The sequence below is a fragment of the Octopus bimaculoides genome, chromosome 5 (assembly GCF_046866305.1).
Source record: "Octopus bimaculoides isolate indiv1 chromosome 5, ASM4686630v1, whole genome shotgun sequence".
Taxonomy (NCBI): domain Eukaryota; kingdom Metazoa; phylum Mollusca; class Cephalopoda; order Octopoda; family Octopodidae; genus Octopus; species Octopus bimaculoides.
Window position 1 is genome coordinate 98,267,751 of NC_142932.1, and position 18,758 is coordinate 98,286,508.

The 18,758-nt window shown below is 30.9% G+C and overlaps 1 protein-coding gene across 2 annotated transcripts in view; it reads left to right on the forward strand.

Moving 5' to 3' along the window:
- LOC106867880 (proprotein convertase subtilisin/kexin type 7) overlaps window positions 1-17,823 on the forward strand; it is a 58,783-nt gene extending 40,960 nt beyond the window's left edge. For both annotated transcript variants that reach the window (XM_014912941.3, XM_052968261.2), the window contains exons 9-17: window positions 4,159-4,259; window positions 4,928-5,095; window positions 5,648-5,752; window positions 6,181-6,280; window positions 8,194-8,350; window positions 9,321-9,415; window positions 14,130-14,223; window positions 15,896-16,010; window positions 17,173-17,823. In XM_014912941.3, coding sequence (XP_014768427.1) covers window positions 4,159-4,259; window positions 4,928-5,095; window positions 5,648-5,752; window positions 6,181-6,280; window positions 8,194-8,350; window positions 9,321-9,415; window positions 14,130-14,223; window positions 15,896-16,010; window positions 17,173-17,568 — 1,331 coding nt within the window. In that variant the 3' untranslated portion in view covers window positions 17,569-17,823. The remainder of the gene's footprint in view (window positions 1-4,158; window positions 4,260-4,927; window positions 5,096-5,647; window positions 5,753-6,180; window positions 6,281-8,193; window positions 8,351-9,320; window positions 9,416-14,129; window positions 14,224-15,895; window positions 16,011-17,172) is intronic.
- The last annotated feature ends 935 nt before the right edge of the window (window positions 17,824-18,758 follow it).

The window sequence follows — 18,758 nt, forward strand, 5'->3', positions numbered from 1 at the left end:
CTGGCAGAATCGTTAGCACTCTGGACAAAATACTCATATGTTCTGAGGTAAAATTCTGTTGAGGTCAACTTTGCCATTTATCTTTTCAGGGTTGATAAAATAACTATCACTTGAGCACTGGTGTTGATGTAATCAACTTACCCCTTTCTGAACTTGATGGCCTTATGCCAAACTTTGCAACCATTATTATTATTATTAGAGTGACAAGATGGCAAAATCATTAGCATATTAGTGGTATTTCTTCTGACTCAAATTCCACTGGGGTTGTCTTTGCCCTTCATCCTTTCAGGGTCAATAACATAAGTACCTATCAAGTACTGGGGTCAATGTAATCAACTTGTGCCAATATTAGAAATGGTTATTATTATTATTGAGTGAAAGAGAGCAAAACATGTCATCAAAGTTATGTTAGAGTACAAATATATGAAGCCCAAAATACTTATCATGACTACCTGTCTGATAAGGGTACACTAGGTACATGCAACACAACCATTTGCGCATGACATGGTGACTTCATATCAAGATAAACATTGTATGACTTTGCAGGTGGGTCCCATTTGGAATTTTCTTGAGGTTGAGTAGCCCATCCCACTCAAAAAGTTCCTGAATAAAGGTTGTTTAAAAATTATGAATGAAACATCTATGTTTCCTGATGTGAATTATTCAAATCCCAAAGAATCCCTCTTTAAACATGGCTATGATACTCCCCCACTACACCTGTACATGATCAGAGATGCACATATCATCAGCCACTAAGGGTCATGCTTAACTGGTTAAGGTCAAGCAATTGACAAGCAAATCTGTGGTATTAGCAGAATATTTGTTGTAGCCTATCATTCACAACAAAGCAAAACATGTACATAATAACTGTTGTAAAGCGGTCTTTTGCCACTGTTGTATTTCTCTTTTGACAATGGTTGTCACTCTGACAGATATTGTTCTTCCGAACTTGTTGATAGAATGTTTCTATCTGGCACTGTACGATCCCCAGTCATACAGTGTTATTATCCTCAATAAGCTGGATCAGTATAACGCCACACAGTATCACAATATAATTACTATATCAGCACAGACATGACTTGTACTCTCAACCTTCTGACCTCCCCCTGTCGACCAGCTACTGGTCTATTCATAATGGCTGGCAACTATCACTTTTTACCGGGAGGGGTGACAGTTTCACTATACAACAATAACACTTCCCATCAGTTAAGATTAGAAACCATGAGAGCCACTGCCTGCTATTGCATCAGGGTATTTATTATCATTATCATTATCATTTTTGAAGGTGGTAAGCTGGCAGAATTGTTAGCACACTGGGCAAAATTCTTAGTGATATTTCATCTATCTTCGTGTTCTGAGTTCAAATTCCACTGAGGTTGACTTTGCCTTTCATCTTTTCAAGGTCAATAAATTAAGCACCAGTTGTGTACTGAGGTCAATGTAATCAATTTACCATCTTCCCCAAAATTTCAGGCCTTGAGCCTATAGTAGAAAGGATTATTATTATTAGCAGCATTTTGCTTGTCTTTACATTCTGAGTTCAAATGCTGCTGAGGTCAACTTTGCCTTTCATCCTTTCAGGGTCGATAAAATAAGTACCAGTCGAATGCTAGGGTTGATCGAATCAGTCTGTCCCCTTCCTCAGAATTATTATTATTATTATTATTATTATTATTTAGTAGTAGTAGTAGTATCTGTTATCGCATTCTTAAAAATAGGTAATTGTGCATCTCTCAGTAACAATGTTGTTAATCAACTTTGAGAGTTAACCAATCAATAGTTCATCTATCTTAATCAAATGCATCAAACAGGGAGCATTCCTTAATCATTCACAAAGATATCCATTGATAAACAATTAGTGCTGGTATTAACTATCCCCAAAAATGTCTCCTCTTCAACAACCCAGGACAAGCTTTCAGCTGCACTTCAAGCCAACAAAATATCAATAATGCAGAGCCATTTATGCTTGCAGCAGGGAACTGTGTCACTCTGAAATACTAATTTATTAGTAGGCTGAGCTACTAGACTGACATAGTGCCAGTTTAAGACTTGAACTTCCAAGCTTTCCTGCAACTGTGGTTCTCAATCAACAGTTATAAATAATGAATGTAAATTAGAGGCCACTTATTCTTTGAATGAAATGTTTAGATGTTTGAATTAACACTTTAAAATTGTTTTATGAACTAACTGCTTAATAGCATGGTAATTTATCAAGATCGTTAAAATTTGAGGGTTGGGTATTATTGATCTTGATATTTATTTTCAATTTTTTTTTTAATGAATTGTTTCATAATTTTTTCTTCAGTTTTATGTATTATTTGATGACATACACATCACATGCATCTCTGTTTTTCTATATGTAATACATGAAATGAGAATACAATTATATAATTGGTATTTTTATGTAATTGATTTAATTTATTTATTCTAAATGCATTGCCACCATACAGCAGCGATCATAATATAAGGGTCAGTAAGGACAAATGTCTTGAAATATTTATTATAGAAGATTCACAAAACAGTGAGACTAGATATTTTTCACATATTTAGATATATCTAATATCTATCTTTCATGGAAATTTCAAGTGAATGGAATAAATGTTTCATAAGTTATGAGGAAATAAACAAATAATCTTCAAAATTACAACGACCAAAAGTTAAGGGTCACTTAGAAAAACAATAAAAAATGGAATGAGAACAAAAAAGAAATCCTTACTATTAATGTTTTGTGAATATCCCTTTACTATCAATAACCTCCTGATATCTGTTACCACAGGACTGAATTAATTTCTTGCAAAATGATGGAGTAATATTGTTCCATTCGTTTTTCAATAATTCCCAGAGTTCATCTTCGTTCTTTGGATTTCTCCTTCATGCCCTATCTCCAATAATCTTCCAAACGTTTTTTATAGCATTGCGATCGGGACTTTGAGGTGGCCAGTCCATGAGAACAACCCCTTCATCACTCAAAAAGTCTGACTCTCTTCGCAGTATGACAGGCAGCGTTGAGGATAGGAGGTTGAACTGACAAGGATTGGAGATGGGGAAGGGCATGCTGTCTAAGAATCTGCTTGTAAATTTCAGCATTGACAGTCCCTTGTAGGCGAATAAGTGGACCAGGACCAGCAGCAGAGATCATTCCCCATACCATTACACTGCCTCCTCCATATTTCACTGTCTTCACACTTACACGAGATAACCTTTTGCCACTTCTTTGTCAGACATACATCCCGCCATCAGACCCAGTCACATTAAACTTCAGTTCATCGCTAAAATGAACCTGTGACCACTGTTCTTCTGTCCAAATGACATGTTTGTGAGCGAAATGAAGAGGGCTTCTTTGATTCTTCTTGGAGATTAGAGGTTTCTTTGCCAGTGCCCAAGCAAGCAACCCAGAACCTTGTAACCTCTGAGAAACTGTTTTGTGCAATACATTGACATCAGAAGTGGAGCTAAAGTTGTGGGACATCTCAGCAGCACTCTTATACCTGTCCTTCAGTGACATTCTAACCATAATATAATCCTATCTTGGTGAAGTTTTATAAGGTCTACCAGTTATGGGTTTAGCATCTGTTGATCCTGATGACTTAAAACGAGCTACAATTTGTTGTACAACACTTCTAGACCTTCATACAGTAGTTGCTATCACAGAATTTGACTAGCCCTCTTGGTGGAAGCACACAATCCTTTGTTTTTCATCACAAGACATCAATCGTCTCTCACAAGCTGCCATGTTGACAGTTGAATGTTCTGATAATGTGAGATCATAAGAAGTAACTGTTAGCCCATTAACAACCTTCAAAACAACAAATACATCGGTTAGTAGTTCAATTTTTTCTAAGTGACCCTTAACTTTTGGCCACTTCAATTTGGGAGATTGTTTATTTCTTCATAACTTACGAAATATTTATTCCATTCACTTGGAATTTTCATGAAAGATAGATATTAGATATATCTAAATATGTGTAAAATATATAGTCTCAACATGTTGTTAATCTTCTATAATAACTATTTCAATACACTTGTTCTTACTGACCCTTATATTATGGTTGCTACTGTATTCCTCCTGTCTCATTCTTTTTTTGAAAGAATCACCTTTATCTTTGTAATGTACTAAAGTTTCATATGGAAATGAATTTGCCCTTTCCAAATATCTAGGTGCTGTTGATGAATATGGTCAGATGCCCTATTATGCTGAAAAATGTGCTGCCATGCTAGCTGTGACCTTTAGCAGTGGTGGAAGTAATGCCCGTTCTATTGTAAGTACTTCCTGTAGCAAACATTTCTTCACTAACAAGCTAAAATAACTAGCTTAGTAGTATTTTTTTGTAATAATTTGAATAATCCTTAATGAATTACACAACCCTAATATTGGGAAATGTCTCTTATATGTTTTTGAATTGATTTCTTTCTATTTTCCCCTCAAATCCTATATATATATATATATATATATATATATATATATATATATATATATATATATATATATATATGAAACTTTGGGTGTTTGTGTGATATCTAAAGTAGTTAATAAATTACTTTATTTATAACAATTTTCCCTCTACCAATTTTCTAAACACTTCATTTATTTATTTATTTTTGCTTTATACAGCTCCTAATTAAGCATTCATTATTGCTTAATATTTTTGGTCAGTTCTACTTAAATGTAACACTAAGGTATCAATGGCATGGAATGATTTCATCAGCATTCCAACTGGGCAGGTGAATGTTTCACAACTAGCATCTGAGTAAATGAGAACTGAATTAAGATATGAAAATTTTGTGGAAAGATTATTTGGTAACCTTCAGTATAATGTTTATGAAGTAAATCTATTAGAGATTTCAATTAATAAACAATTTATACTAATTTAATATAGGAACTTCATTTTAATACTTGAAAAAAATACTTGATATTCATTTATGTCAGGTGACCACTGACTGGTCGAAAAACACAGGGGATGGCTGCACATCTGATCATACAGGAACAAGTGCTGCAGCACCAATTGCAGCTGGGATGATTGCGTTATTATTGGAAGTGCAGCCCTGCCTTACATGGAGAGATGTTCAGCACTTGATTATATTATCAGCAGTTTCAGTTAGTATGATGTTTGTTTACAAATAGGTTGGGTATATATTTTTTTTATGTGAGCCTAATAATACATAAATATTACAAGCCACTATCTAAGCAATAAGGTAAATTTTATAATTTTGAAGCTTAACTAAGGAAAACATCCAGTCTGACACTGACTTGAAACTCACATAAAATACCTAAATTTATAAACTAATAACAGTCTTGCAGATGGAAAAAATAAATAAAAATATTTGGGTTGTTTACTTTTTTAATTAGAATCAAAATAAGCATTTGATATATTTATACTATTCATTAAATATTTTAGATTTTAAATTTTATTTGATCTGGCAGCATTTTTACTAGTGTTGTCTCTTGAAATATTATTGATCTCTTGTGTGAATATAATTAGTGATTAGTTATAAAAATAACTAACGTAAAATAATTCCTTGAATCTAGCTGATTTGTTCAATTTATATCCCTTTCAACTTTCTGTAGGACTAATTAAAAAAAAAACAGCTCTAATTCTCTTCACATAACCACAATGATAATATGTAAATAAATTTCTTAATATGTCAGGTCGATACTAATGCCAAATGGACACTGAATGCAGCTGGCTTGAAACATAGCCATCAACATGGATTTGGTTTGATGAAAGCATGGCATCTGGTCAATGCAGCCAAGGTATGTCAACATGTCAATCATCTTAATAAGCTTATTTTATAATAGCATCATATTCTTATTAAGTGTTTTAAAGAAATGTTTATGTTCTTCTTTTCCTTTCTTTCAATTTAGTTACTGAATCAGTTTCTATTTTTTTAATTCTTGTTTGAATTTAATGTAAGAATAAAACAAAAATGGATTTTGAAAAACAAATACTTTGTTAATACTCAAACTAGTTTTTAACCCAAAACCTGTCTTTGGTTCAAATCTTTAATTATGGGTTCTTTCCAAACTGACTAAGAAGATTGAAAAGATTAAAAAGTCAATATGATAATATTATATAGAAACTTAGAAGCACATTTAATGGTATTCAGCTGATAGTTTTTATATATATTTTATATATTGGTTTCAATTGACAATAATGTTATTTTTCATGATGAGCATTATAGGTTTGGAAGATTGTTCCATGGCTTACTGAGTATGAAACTGAAATTATAACACTTAACAAAGTAATACCTAAAGAAAACTGGTCTGTGTCAACTTATGAAGGTTTGAGAATTATTTTTATTTAACTGATAATTTGTTTTTTAATATAACTTTCTGATGATCATGTTTATGGAGGATTGGTAAACCAGCTGAGAGAGTGGTCATTTATGCCTGGTATTGGTACTGTAATGTGTCAGTGGCCATATCAATTAATTTTTAATACTTGAGTCCACCTAGCTCTAAAACATTATTGAACACTCAAGTCAGTTTGATTGAGCAGACATTCCAGCCATGAACATTTCCACTTTCCCCTGGCAGTGTACTTGCATTGCCACATTATCCTATGTGTTGTCATTATTATGACAGTAAATTTTAATTTGAAGGAGATTTAGTTGCTATTTCTAGAAATTAGAATAACCATGTAGCAGATCTCTCATGAGTTCATGTGGCTCTAAATTATCATGGATGATATGGTTCATTACTATAAGCAATGGCAACTCAAAAATTTGCTGCTTTGGAGTAAGTACTAAGTTCAGTTTCTTTATGAAGAAAAGTTATCTGCAATAACCCAACATCCTATCCAGGAAAATTTTATTTTCTTATTCACTTAATGCTACTCAAACTTGAATTATGGATATTTGTGGTGTTAAGCTTTTTCTGTTATAAATAGCTATTTTATAGTATATAAATTCATTAAATTTGTTTGTCTTTCATTCGTAGAATACTTTTTTGTTAAAGATCATTTGTGATCCAATAATGTCAATGAGATCTGAAACAGTTTAATTTTTAAAGATTAAAGATTTTATTGACTTATAGTATTAATGTATTTCATTTTAATAGTTTCAAAAGTGAACTAATGCAGAAATTAAACTTTAGCATCTAATTGAAGTTGAAGAAACTTCTTTACATATTACATGGATTACACTGAGGGGCAAGTTGATATTAAAATTCATTTAGTATCGAATTTTGGACTAAGAAGACTTTTCTAATGTAAATTGTGCTTTTTCTTTATTAAATGCTGTAAATGACATTGTAGGATAGTTGTAAGAGATCAGATCTGGCCAGTTTGCACATAAAACAGATAGGCTATTTGGGCCAGATGTGGCTGGTTTAAATACTAAAGCATTAAAATATTGATTTTTGGTTTTGTTTTTGGTAATTGTCTCAAATTATAAACAAGGAAACATTATTGTAAGAAGCAAGTAAAAAGGTTGGTGACAGGAAGGACATTCAAACTAAAACACTACTTCAAAAATCATGGAACCATGATGAGTAAACTGTCATGAAACCTACATGATTAACCCTAACTTTAGCAGGGAAAATGACCCTAAAACATTTTTTATGCTTATTTAAATGTATCAAATCTTTTTCTTCTATCCAAACATTCTAATAACAATGAAAAGATTTAAAGGTAATTTTATACCCAAAAGCTTATACCTTACCCATTTGATACCAATCATTCCTAGACAGCCTCTGGTTTTATAATACAAAACTCCCTGTTTTATAGTTCATGTTTTTATTAAAACCTTCTGTCGTGATCTTAATGAAGAATGTTTTGTTATATTCTATACTCCAGCTTGATGAAAAACATTGTTTTACTAAATCCATATTCTTGATTATTTTCAAACCTAATCAAAAACATTGGCAACGTATTTCATTAGAAACAACGTCACAAAATCAGAAAGGAAGTGTTTCTCAGTAATTGTAATTCTTTCTATTCCAAAATTTTTAAAATAACTGTAATGAGAGTTTAAAAAAATGAGATAGGCAGCAGAAAGTTTAGATTAAATAACATTACTATTTTTATATGCTTCTCAGCTTAATTTAAAATTCTGTTGCTTTCACAGCTGCATTCTCTTTTAATAAATTTTTACAATTGTAGTTTGGCTTTTCTGGACAAGTGTAGCTGATAATTTCAGAAGTTTGTAAAAAACCATATGAATTATATTTACTTATTTGAAAATTATATTTTGCAGTAACTGAGAAAGACCTACAAGGATATGTACTGAATGTTCTTGAACATGTATTAGTTACAGTTAATGTAACTCACTATTTTCGTGGTCAGTTAGATATCCGACTACTGTGTCCAAGTGGTACTAATTCAATGATTGCTCCACCTAGAGCAAGTGACAAGTAATTATCATTTCAGTTTTTATATTATTAGTTTTCAATTGAAAATATCTTCTTCATTCTACATTTAAAAGATTCATATTTTTAAAAAATAAGTTGGTCAAAGGAAAGAGAAAGTGAGATCAGTATTATTGATGTTCAGTTTAAATATCTGTAGGTCAATGTTTGTAAAGAAAACGTGGATAAGTGAAGAATTCAGTTGTTTGGAGGAGGAAGGATTGTATCAGAGTTTAGTGCAGAATCTAGCAAGTAAGACACAATACAAGTAACTAGCTATATAAGCTAAACCAAATGCCGTGAGTTCAAGCTTTATGAAAGCCATTTTCCAGGTGTTGCTATGCTTTTCTCAATCTGATTTTTCATGTTCAGGTGGTCAGCACTTCTTTCAATTGTAAATATAACTATTTCAACAGTATGCTAATATCCAAATTGGCAAATTCATTTCACCTGTGCTTGTATTGTGAAATGAATGTAAAAGAAATTTATTTACCTTCATGAAAGTTAGAGCATTAAAGGTATCACTTCATGTATGCAAGATGGATGGTTGTGGTGGTATGAATATGTGATATAAATGGGTTATACATGCTGAATGAGAAAGAGGAAGAGATTTGTGGCAATGGTAGTCTGAAGATATGGAAAGAAATGATGTCAGCTCTGACTGAGCAGACCAATATTTAAAGACATTCCAACTGTGACCATTCCATCTTTTACTCAGGGATTGTTTATTTAGGCCTACAATTCTCAATATGTCTCACCTTTTATAAGATGGAATGTGTAATATGAAGGATATTTGGCTAATATTTATAGCAAGCAGAGGCTTTCTGTTGACAAACTAGACACATTATAGAAAATATCTATTCAAATCATACTAAATTGGGAATTATGATGTTGATGATTACTGTGAATATGATTAAATACGAAAACAGTATCATAAAAATTGTATGTTAAAATGTTTATTTGCTTTTCAAAATAGGTCTGACAGAGGTTTAAAAGGCTGGTGGTTTAGTACTGTTAGATGCTGGGGTGAATCTCCGATTGGAACTTGGAAGCTTCTTATAAAAGATATCAGTAAGAAAACATTTTTTATTTATATTTTGATAAATTTTGTTGAATATTTAACTGTAGAAAATTTCTTATATCTCTGTTTCGTTTTGTAGCAAATTGCATAAAGTTTGATGTCTCAGCTTTGAAATAGTAGCATGACTGTGTGGTTAAGAAGCTGACTTTGCAACTACATGGTTTCAGGTAAAGTCTCACTGCCCAGTTCTATGGACAAGTATTTTCTAATATGGCCCTGAGACAAACAATGGCTTGTCAGGGAATTTGGTTCATGGAAACTGTGTGCAAGTATGTTGTCTTTACATACATACATATATATATATATATATATATATATATATATATATATATATATATATATATATATATATAAAATATATAGTTTTAGGGAAAATAACCAAGTTTCAAGAACTCATCAATGAAAATCCACTATCACATATAGAAAAATTAACAATTAAAAGCACAATAAATGAGTATAATATAAAACAAAATAAATATCATAAGATAAAGATAATAAAATGACTACACGTGTTTCATAACTAATTTTCAAATAGAAAGGAAATTTAAATCGATTAAAATCAATTAAAATCAATTGAAATTATCGAAAATAAATTCTATTCAAAAAATATAGCTAATCGTCAGATCGTAAGTAGAACAATAATTAAAATAAATAAATATATATATCTCAACCAACAATAAGTACCAAATGAATTTATATGAAATACTTGTTATAAAGATAGAAAAATTATTAAAAATATCAAAATATCAAAATAATAAACATTCAATAATCATCTCTTCATTCATTATAATATATGCTAACATGTATATTATATACAAAAACCAGCTTACATAAATTATCATTGTTTTAAATTATCATTTAAATACAATTTGAACGAAGTTTAAGTTTAAAATAATAATGAAGATAAAATTAGTACATATTTAACCGGTGTAATAGTTAAAGCTATACTATTTAAAACTAAAAACGTTTATTTAATTATCATTAAAAATCAATTGAATAATAGAAAAATACAAGAATATTTATTTCTACAAATGTAAAAATAAAAATATGAATGAAAAAATTATGAATGAAAAAATTAGGAAAGAAAAAAATTATTGAGAATAAAAGATTAAACTTTATATATATATACAAAGTTTTAATTAAAAAACCTTTAACGATATTATAAACAATAAAGACTAATTATTAATCAAATATTATTAATCAAAAATAATCGAAAATATATCAACACTATTCAAATCGAAGTTCTAATATTATGTTGAAATTATTTATATGTGTGTATGAGTGTATTTGTATATATATGTATGTTTAGGTAGGTACATGTGTGTATGTGTAGATATATATTTATGTATATATATATATATATATATATATATATATATATATATATATATAAATATAATTAAGGGATCAGCAAAATATTTGCTTCACCATATACCGAAGTTCAGAAAATAGCAGCTAAAAAAGCTGAGAATCTCACAGATAGCATCACTTGTAACTCACAAAGGCAAAAACAAGAAGAAAAAAACAATGAAAAACTAACCAATTCAGATGATTAACAGCAGACGCGTTTCAGGATTATGATTAATAATTAACAATTAATAATCAATTTCCTTCATCAGTACTGTATTCCAGTAGTAAATTTGACTATGCTAGCAAACCCTGCAAGCATGGACGGGTAGTTCCACACCGACACAAATCAGAAAGCATAACCGAATCCACCTCGGTCAGCCAGTCTAACTGTCCCCTCCTCAAGAAATTACCATGTGCGCGACAAGTGATATCGCAGAGAAATCTGCGTATACTAATCTGGAGTGAATAATTATTACAAATTAAAAGGGTAAAGGATTATCAATTTATTAATTAATAAATCAATTAATAATTAATAATTTTTACCAAGCCCATCGGTATGAAAGCACCATTATTGGTGGAGAACTTATTCAAAAGTTCATATATTTATAAATATAATTAAGGGATTAGTAAAATATTTGCTTCACCATATACCTTGTTTTTGCCTTTGTGAGTTACAAGTGATCCTATCTGTGAGATTCTCAGCTTTTTTAGCTGCTATTTTCTGAACTTCGGTATATGGTGAAGCAAATATTTTGCTGATCCCTTAATTATATTTATAAATATATGAACTTTTGAATAAGTTCTCCACCAATAATGGTGCTTTCATACCGATGGGCTTGGTAAAAATTATTAATTATTAATTAATAAATTGATAATCCTTTACCCTTTTAATTTGTAATATATATATATATATATATATATATATATATATATAGAAGTGTGTATGTTTTGGTCTATATGTGTTATTATGTATTCGATTTGAATAGTGTTGATATATTTTCGATTATTTTTGATTAATAATATTTGATTAATAATTAGTCTTTATTGTTTATAATATTGTTAAAGGTTTTTTAATTAAAACTTTGTATATATATATATATAAAGTTTAATCTTTTATTCTCAATAATTTTTTTCTTTCCTAATTTTTTCATTCATAATTTTTTCATTCATATTTTTATTTTTACGTTTGTAGAAATAAATATTCTTGTATTTTTCTATTATTCAATTGATTTTTAATGATAATTAAATAAACGTTTTTAGTTTTAAATAGTATAGCTTTAACTATTACACCGGTTAAATATGTACTAATTTTATCTTCATTATTATTTTAAACTTAAACTTCGTTCAAATTGTATTTAAATGATAATTTAAAACAATGATAATTTATGTAAGCTGGTTTTTGTATATAATATACATGTTAGCATATATTATAATGGATGAAGAGATGATTATTGAATGTTTATTATTTTGATATTTTGATATTTTTAATAATTTTTCTATCTTTATAATAAGTATTTCATATAAATTCATTTGACAATACAGTTCTATATTTAAGAGATGAGGAATTATTTACATTATTTACATTTGAAGGATATTTGTCCTCATCTTGTTTGTTGTTAACACAACGTTTCGGCTGATATACCCTCCAGCCTTTGTCAGGTGTCTTTGGGAAATTTGGAACCTGGGTTCTCATTCCTAACGATGTTACTATTATTATATTATTATTATTATTACTATTATTAATCAGGTCACTGCCGTGAATCGAACTCGGAATCTTGGGGTTAGTAGCCCGCGCTCTTAACCACTACGCCATATGCCCGTGGAGGGTATATCAGCTGAAACGTTGTGTTAACAACAAACAAGATGAGGACAAATATCCGTCAAATGTAAATAATGTAAATAATGTAAATTCATTTGGTACTTATTGTTGGTTGAGATATATATATTTATTTATTTTAATTATTGTTCTACTTACGACCTGATGATCAGCTATATTTTTTTAATAGAATTTATTTTCGATGATTTTAATTGATTTTAATCGATTTAAATTTCCTTTCTATTTGAAAATTAGTTATGAAACACTTGTAGTCATTTTATTATCTTTATCTTATGATATTTACTTTGTTTTATATTATACTCATTTATTGTGCTTTTAATTGTTAATTTTTCTATATGTGATAGTGGATTTTCATCGATGAGTTCTTGAAACTTGGTTATTTTCCCTAAAACTATATTTTTTATAAATTGATTTTAATTGAGTTTTTACCTGTAATTTTGGATTTTGTCCCTAATATATATATATATATATATATATATATATATATATATATATTGAAACTGAACCAAATTTGATGACTGGCACTCATGCCAGTGGAGCGCTGACAGCACCATCCAAGCGGGATCACTGCCAGAGCAGTGGTCTCACTCCCAATCTGGTAGCATGTAAAAAGCATCATTTGAGCACGATCGTTTCCAGCTTCACCTTACTGGCACTTGTGCCAGTAGCATGTGAACAAAACATTGGCTGACTCCTGTGCAGGTGGCACATAAAAAACACCATTGGAGCGTGGCCGTTGCCAGTACCACTGGACTGGCCCTCGTGCTGGTGGCACATAAAAAGCACTCACTACACTCTCGGAGTGGTTGGCATTAGGAAGGGCATCTAGCTGTAGAAACTATGCCAGATCAGATTGGAGTCTGGTGTAGCCATCTGCTTCGCCAGTCCCCAGTCAAATCATCCAACCCATGCTAGCATGGAAAGCGACATTAAATGGTGATGATGATGATGATGATATATATATATACATATCAATCAATTTGTTGGAAAGGAAAACAAACACCAAGCTGAGACATTGCAAATCGTATATGTTATTATTATTAAAAATAATTCAGCAATTTTTAAAGTATTACAGCTGTTTCTGGGATATTCCAGTAACGTGGTCAGCAACTGGTGTTTGTAAAATTTCATTGAACTAAAGGTAGGTGACATCAGCAACTGGTGTTTGTATGGTGATTTGGAGTTGCGGTTTTGGAACCTGGGTGGAAGATTGTTACTGAAGTTTCTGTAAAGATCATCAGTGTATTTTGGTGATTTAAATAAGAGTTTTGACTGTTATTTCCAGCAGGTAGACATATTCAGTATCCTCTCAGAGTCAATAAAATAAGTACCAGACAAGTACTGGGGTTGGTGTAATTAACATACCCCCTTCCCCCAAAATTGGCAGCCTTGTGCTAAGGTTTGAAACTAGTATTTGGGTGACATTAAAATTCAAGTAGCTTCTTTCACTAAGTTTAGCATTAGTACATTTTTAAGACATGACTGAGTTTTCTTTTTCAATTATTTGTTCCCTGCAGATATATCTGACAAACAATTTGGCATAATTAACTACTGGAAGCTCAAGTTGTATGGTTCTCCAATGATGCCAGAGGAATTTCGAAATCGTCGAAAGTAAGTTTTTGTAGAGATTTGTTTGTATATGTCAGAACAAGGTTTATTATTTAATGAAAATATCCGAAAAATACCTTATGGTATTTGTTCCAGTTGTGTACATTCTAAGTTAAACTCCTCCTGAGGTCAACTTTGATTTTCCTCTTTTTTGGGAGTTAGTAATTTAAAGCACCAGTCAAGTGGGAACAATGTACCCAACTAAGCCCTACTCTTAAAATTGTTGGTCTTGTACCTAATTTAAAAACATTTATTTGAAATAATTTTGTTTTTTTATAAGTTCATACAAGAGTATCAGGGATTGGATTTTGCTCTAAGTAACATAACCAATTTACTTAGCAGCTTAAAACCAACCTAGCTTTGTAACATTTACATTCTGTTAATTAGTATCACATTTTTACATCATTCAAAGGCTTTTATCATACTGTTGAAAACTAACTATAATTGTTATTTCCGTTTAGACATAGCAAATAATTTTAATTCTTTTTCTTTTTTTGGTTTAATCTGTAGAAAGGGGCTATGCCTGTAATTGTCATATGCTCTTTGATGTGGTTAATGTTCTTCTTAAACAATTTCAAGTTGAAAGGTGCTGGAAAATTATAGTCCAGGAATGAATTAGCATGGCCAGGAGTAAATTGGGATTAATGAAGAGCAACTGCTTGTTTTCCAGATAATCAAAATTTCAGTAGATTGCTTCATGTGTCTGTTAGTGTTCAGTATCATCAGGCAACTGTTGCTCTTGAGAATTCATGTGAAAGCAATGTTATTACCATTAAGATTAGTGAAGCTTTTGATCCTGCTTTACATGAGAACCTTCTTGCTAAGTTACCTATCTATGAAAAGTTTGCTATCCCACCACTCCATCACAACAGATGTTGTGTCTTTGCAGTTTACATCCTACCAATACTCATCATAGAATTCAGCTACATACTACATTCTTCCGACCATATACACTCCTATGCAGATGATATAATCACTCATTCCCACTTAACTTTCAGCATACAAATTTCATCCACTTGGCACTTTGTGCTAGACTTTCTCTGCTTCCACAAACAAAAACCTTGGAAAAAAAATTCCTCAATGTCACCATGGCAATCTTGAATTTCATTGCCATAATTAATGGATGTGCATTATATATATATGATAGTGTATTACTGGCAAGGCAATCTGTCAGTTACAATGATGAGGATTCCAGTTGATTTTATCAATGGAATTGCCTGCTTGTGAAATTAATGTGCAAGTGGCTGAGTACTCTACAGACACACATACCCTTAATGTAGTACTCAGAGATAAGGCTGGCCCTTTGTATTACTACTATAACTCATTTTTCATAACTGAGTGGACTGGAGCAATCTGAAATAAAGTGTCTTGCTCAGGGACACAATGTGCTGCTGGGAATCAAACTTACAACCTCACAATCATGAGCTGAATACCCTAACCACTAAGCTATGTGAATAAATATGGTATATGACTTTCTGTTTATTAACTTTATATATATATATATATATATATATATATATATATATATATATATATATATATATATATATATATATACAATCATGTGTTGCTTTACATGTATATCAGTCAACAAGCCTTGTTTACTTAAGGGATAACACAAAGCTTTCCAACTTAAATAAGACTGTGTGTTCATATGTACATTTATTTATTTTAGGGAGGTTTTATCAGCCATATCAAATTCAGTAATACAGAATGATAAATCTGTACTTTGCCAAACTCTTCCAAAATATGGCAAAGATATCAATCCAATTTCCGAAAGAGTTCTTAAGGTAAGAATATAACTTTTTATCGTTAATTTCTGGCTTGATGATATTTATTCATATATTGATGCATCAACACTGTTTTACATTTCTCATGTAAAAAAGACTTAATTATGCTTGCCTGATGTATAGTCTGGTGATCTATAAAAAAGCTAGACTTGTATCAAAGATACAAGTGATTAGTTTCAATATTTTCAGTAATTAATTTTAAATTGTTTGAATTTTCATAGTTTCTGTTCTCATTCTTCATTACTGAATCTGTGTAGATAATTGTCTGTGTAATAGTCCAATATATCATTAAAGATTTAATCCAAGACTTTCAAAATAATTTCTAAGCATTGAAGAAGGGAATTTAGCGGAAAATCCTAAAGATGAACAAGATTGTTTCTAAGCTGTACAAGAGAACTGGCTTAACAAAAGCATGAAAGACATTGATTTTGAAGGATGGACTTAAAGCAGATGTCCAAATATTGGCCAGTATATTGCAAGCTGGTTTAATTACAGGAGAAAATCTTTTTTCTGAGTTCACCACATATGAACATAGGTTAAAAAACCTTTTGTGTAAAATACATCCAACACTAAAACAAATTCATGGGACTATACTATTCATCACACAAACAGTGATGTAACAAAGTACAATTTACTGGGTGCTGCTTTAGAGCAACAGATGAGCTAGCATCATCCATTGTGTTATATGGACTGTTAGATATGTAATTTGTCTGACGTTCCGTGTGTCACTGTGGTTCGTCTGAGTTCATTGTTTCATTGTTGTTGTCTTGTGTGACTGTCGTAGTAAAATGTCATTGATAGATATGGCGGACATGACTTTTGTTTATTTATAACGAACATTGGGTGAGTGCGTTCTTTGTATGTAATTGAATAATAAATGTAATAATTAAATTTGTACAACTCGTGTTATCTCTGCGAGTCATCCGAGGGAAATACAACACATTGTCCTTTGGAGACCATGGCCTACTTGTAGGAAGTCACAAGTCCTTGTATTTAGATGTTGTTGTCAGAGATATGAAATGTAAGGTGTGGTACCTTGATGTAATCATACAAAATCTATCTTGACTGAGGTTGCTGAGTGTTGTGATGAGAACAGCTGTATGAAATATATAACATCAGTATTGTTGTCTTCTTATTCAATTTTCATTCTGTTCTTTTACAGATTTTGGCTGCAACTAATATATTCTTGGTCTTCCTAACATTATACCAAATGTTTGAATACATTGTATGTTATAAGGATGAAAAGAAAGAACAAAAAGAAATATTGCAACAGCAAATGCAGGCGCATCGAATTCAGCAATATGCTACTGCTGGCAATGATGGTATAGTGGAATCAGAACGGTTGCTTCAGGATCAGGACAGTAGGAGCTCGCCAGCAGCTTTTGATTCCTCTGAAAACATTAAAAATATGTCAGAAAATGTATCTTCAGAGCAGTTACAGTTAAACAGTCACTTTGAAAGCTATGAGTTAACTAATTCTCAAATGCAGGATAATGTTGACAGTGAAAATGATTCTATTGAAATACAGGAATCTTCTTTAATGACAGAGACATTTTGAACAAGAGCATTCTTCTAGAAAATTTCTCAGGTTTACAATGCAACACTTTTGGTATATAACCCATGCAAGCATGGAAAAACGTACATGTTAATAATGAGGATCATGATGAAATAATGCCAAATTGCAAAACAATTTTTGTAATGATGTGTCTGTGATATTCATTTTCAAGAAATTATGAACTAAACACAAATTTTACTAACACATCTATTTTATAATTCATAGTTAAGATATTTTTATATAAATAATAGTAATCAATATATTGTTTATAAATATATTCCAAAACACACATATATTAGAAGGCTTGAGTGTGAAAGGAATATTTAGAATTTAAACACATTCTTCAGAGAAGACATACCAAGTTTCCATCACTAATCAATTGCATAGAATACCCCTTTGTTATATAATGCAGTCATATATTTGTCAAAAATTAAGCTATCTACTGTTGGAATTGCTTAAGTTGTATATTTGTACATTTGTCAGCTTGTCAGTAATTAGACAATATATATTTTACACACAACACCGTGCAAATCAGAAGGAGTAAAATAAATTTGCATGTTAGAAAGTCAGGCTTTGAGAGAAATATTTAGACTATAAGAATTCTGTAAAAAGCAGTCATCAAGGGATGGAACACTTCACAGTTTCTCCACATCGAATGCTTAGAATGTATTTACATTTTAAATATTTCTTTCACAGCCAGGTTTTCTAATATTCAAATTATTTCACTCTTTCCTATTTGTGGTGCATTGTGCTTAACTAATGATGAGCAACCAAAAGCAAAATTATGCAAATTAAGCTATGCACAACAGTGATATCCCTAATATATGCCTGCATTCTATAGGAGGTGAATATTCTATGCTAATGATTCAGGAAGAAAACTGGGTATGTCTTGTCAAAGGAGAATTCAACAAACCATGAAACAGTCCATCAAGAGATCCCACTATCTTATTTCTGCATATCGAGACCATACAAAGAATGTTTACATTTTAAATATTTCTCTCATGCCCATCCTTTCTAATATTTAAATCTGTTTCAGTCTTTCTTATTTCTGCTGTTTTGTTCATCAAATGTGTGTGAATATATATATGTATATATATATATATATATTTATACGTGTATATGTGTATATATGTGTGTGTATGAGTGTGTATGTATGTATATATAGGAGTATGTGTGTATGTATATATATATAT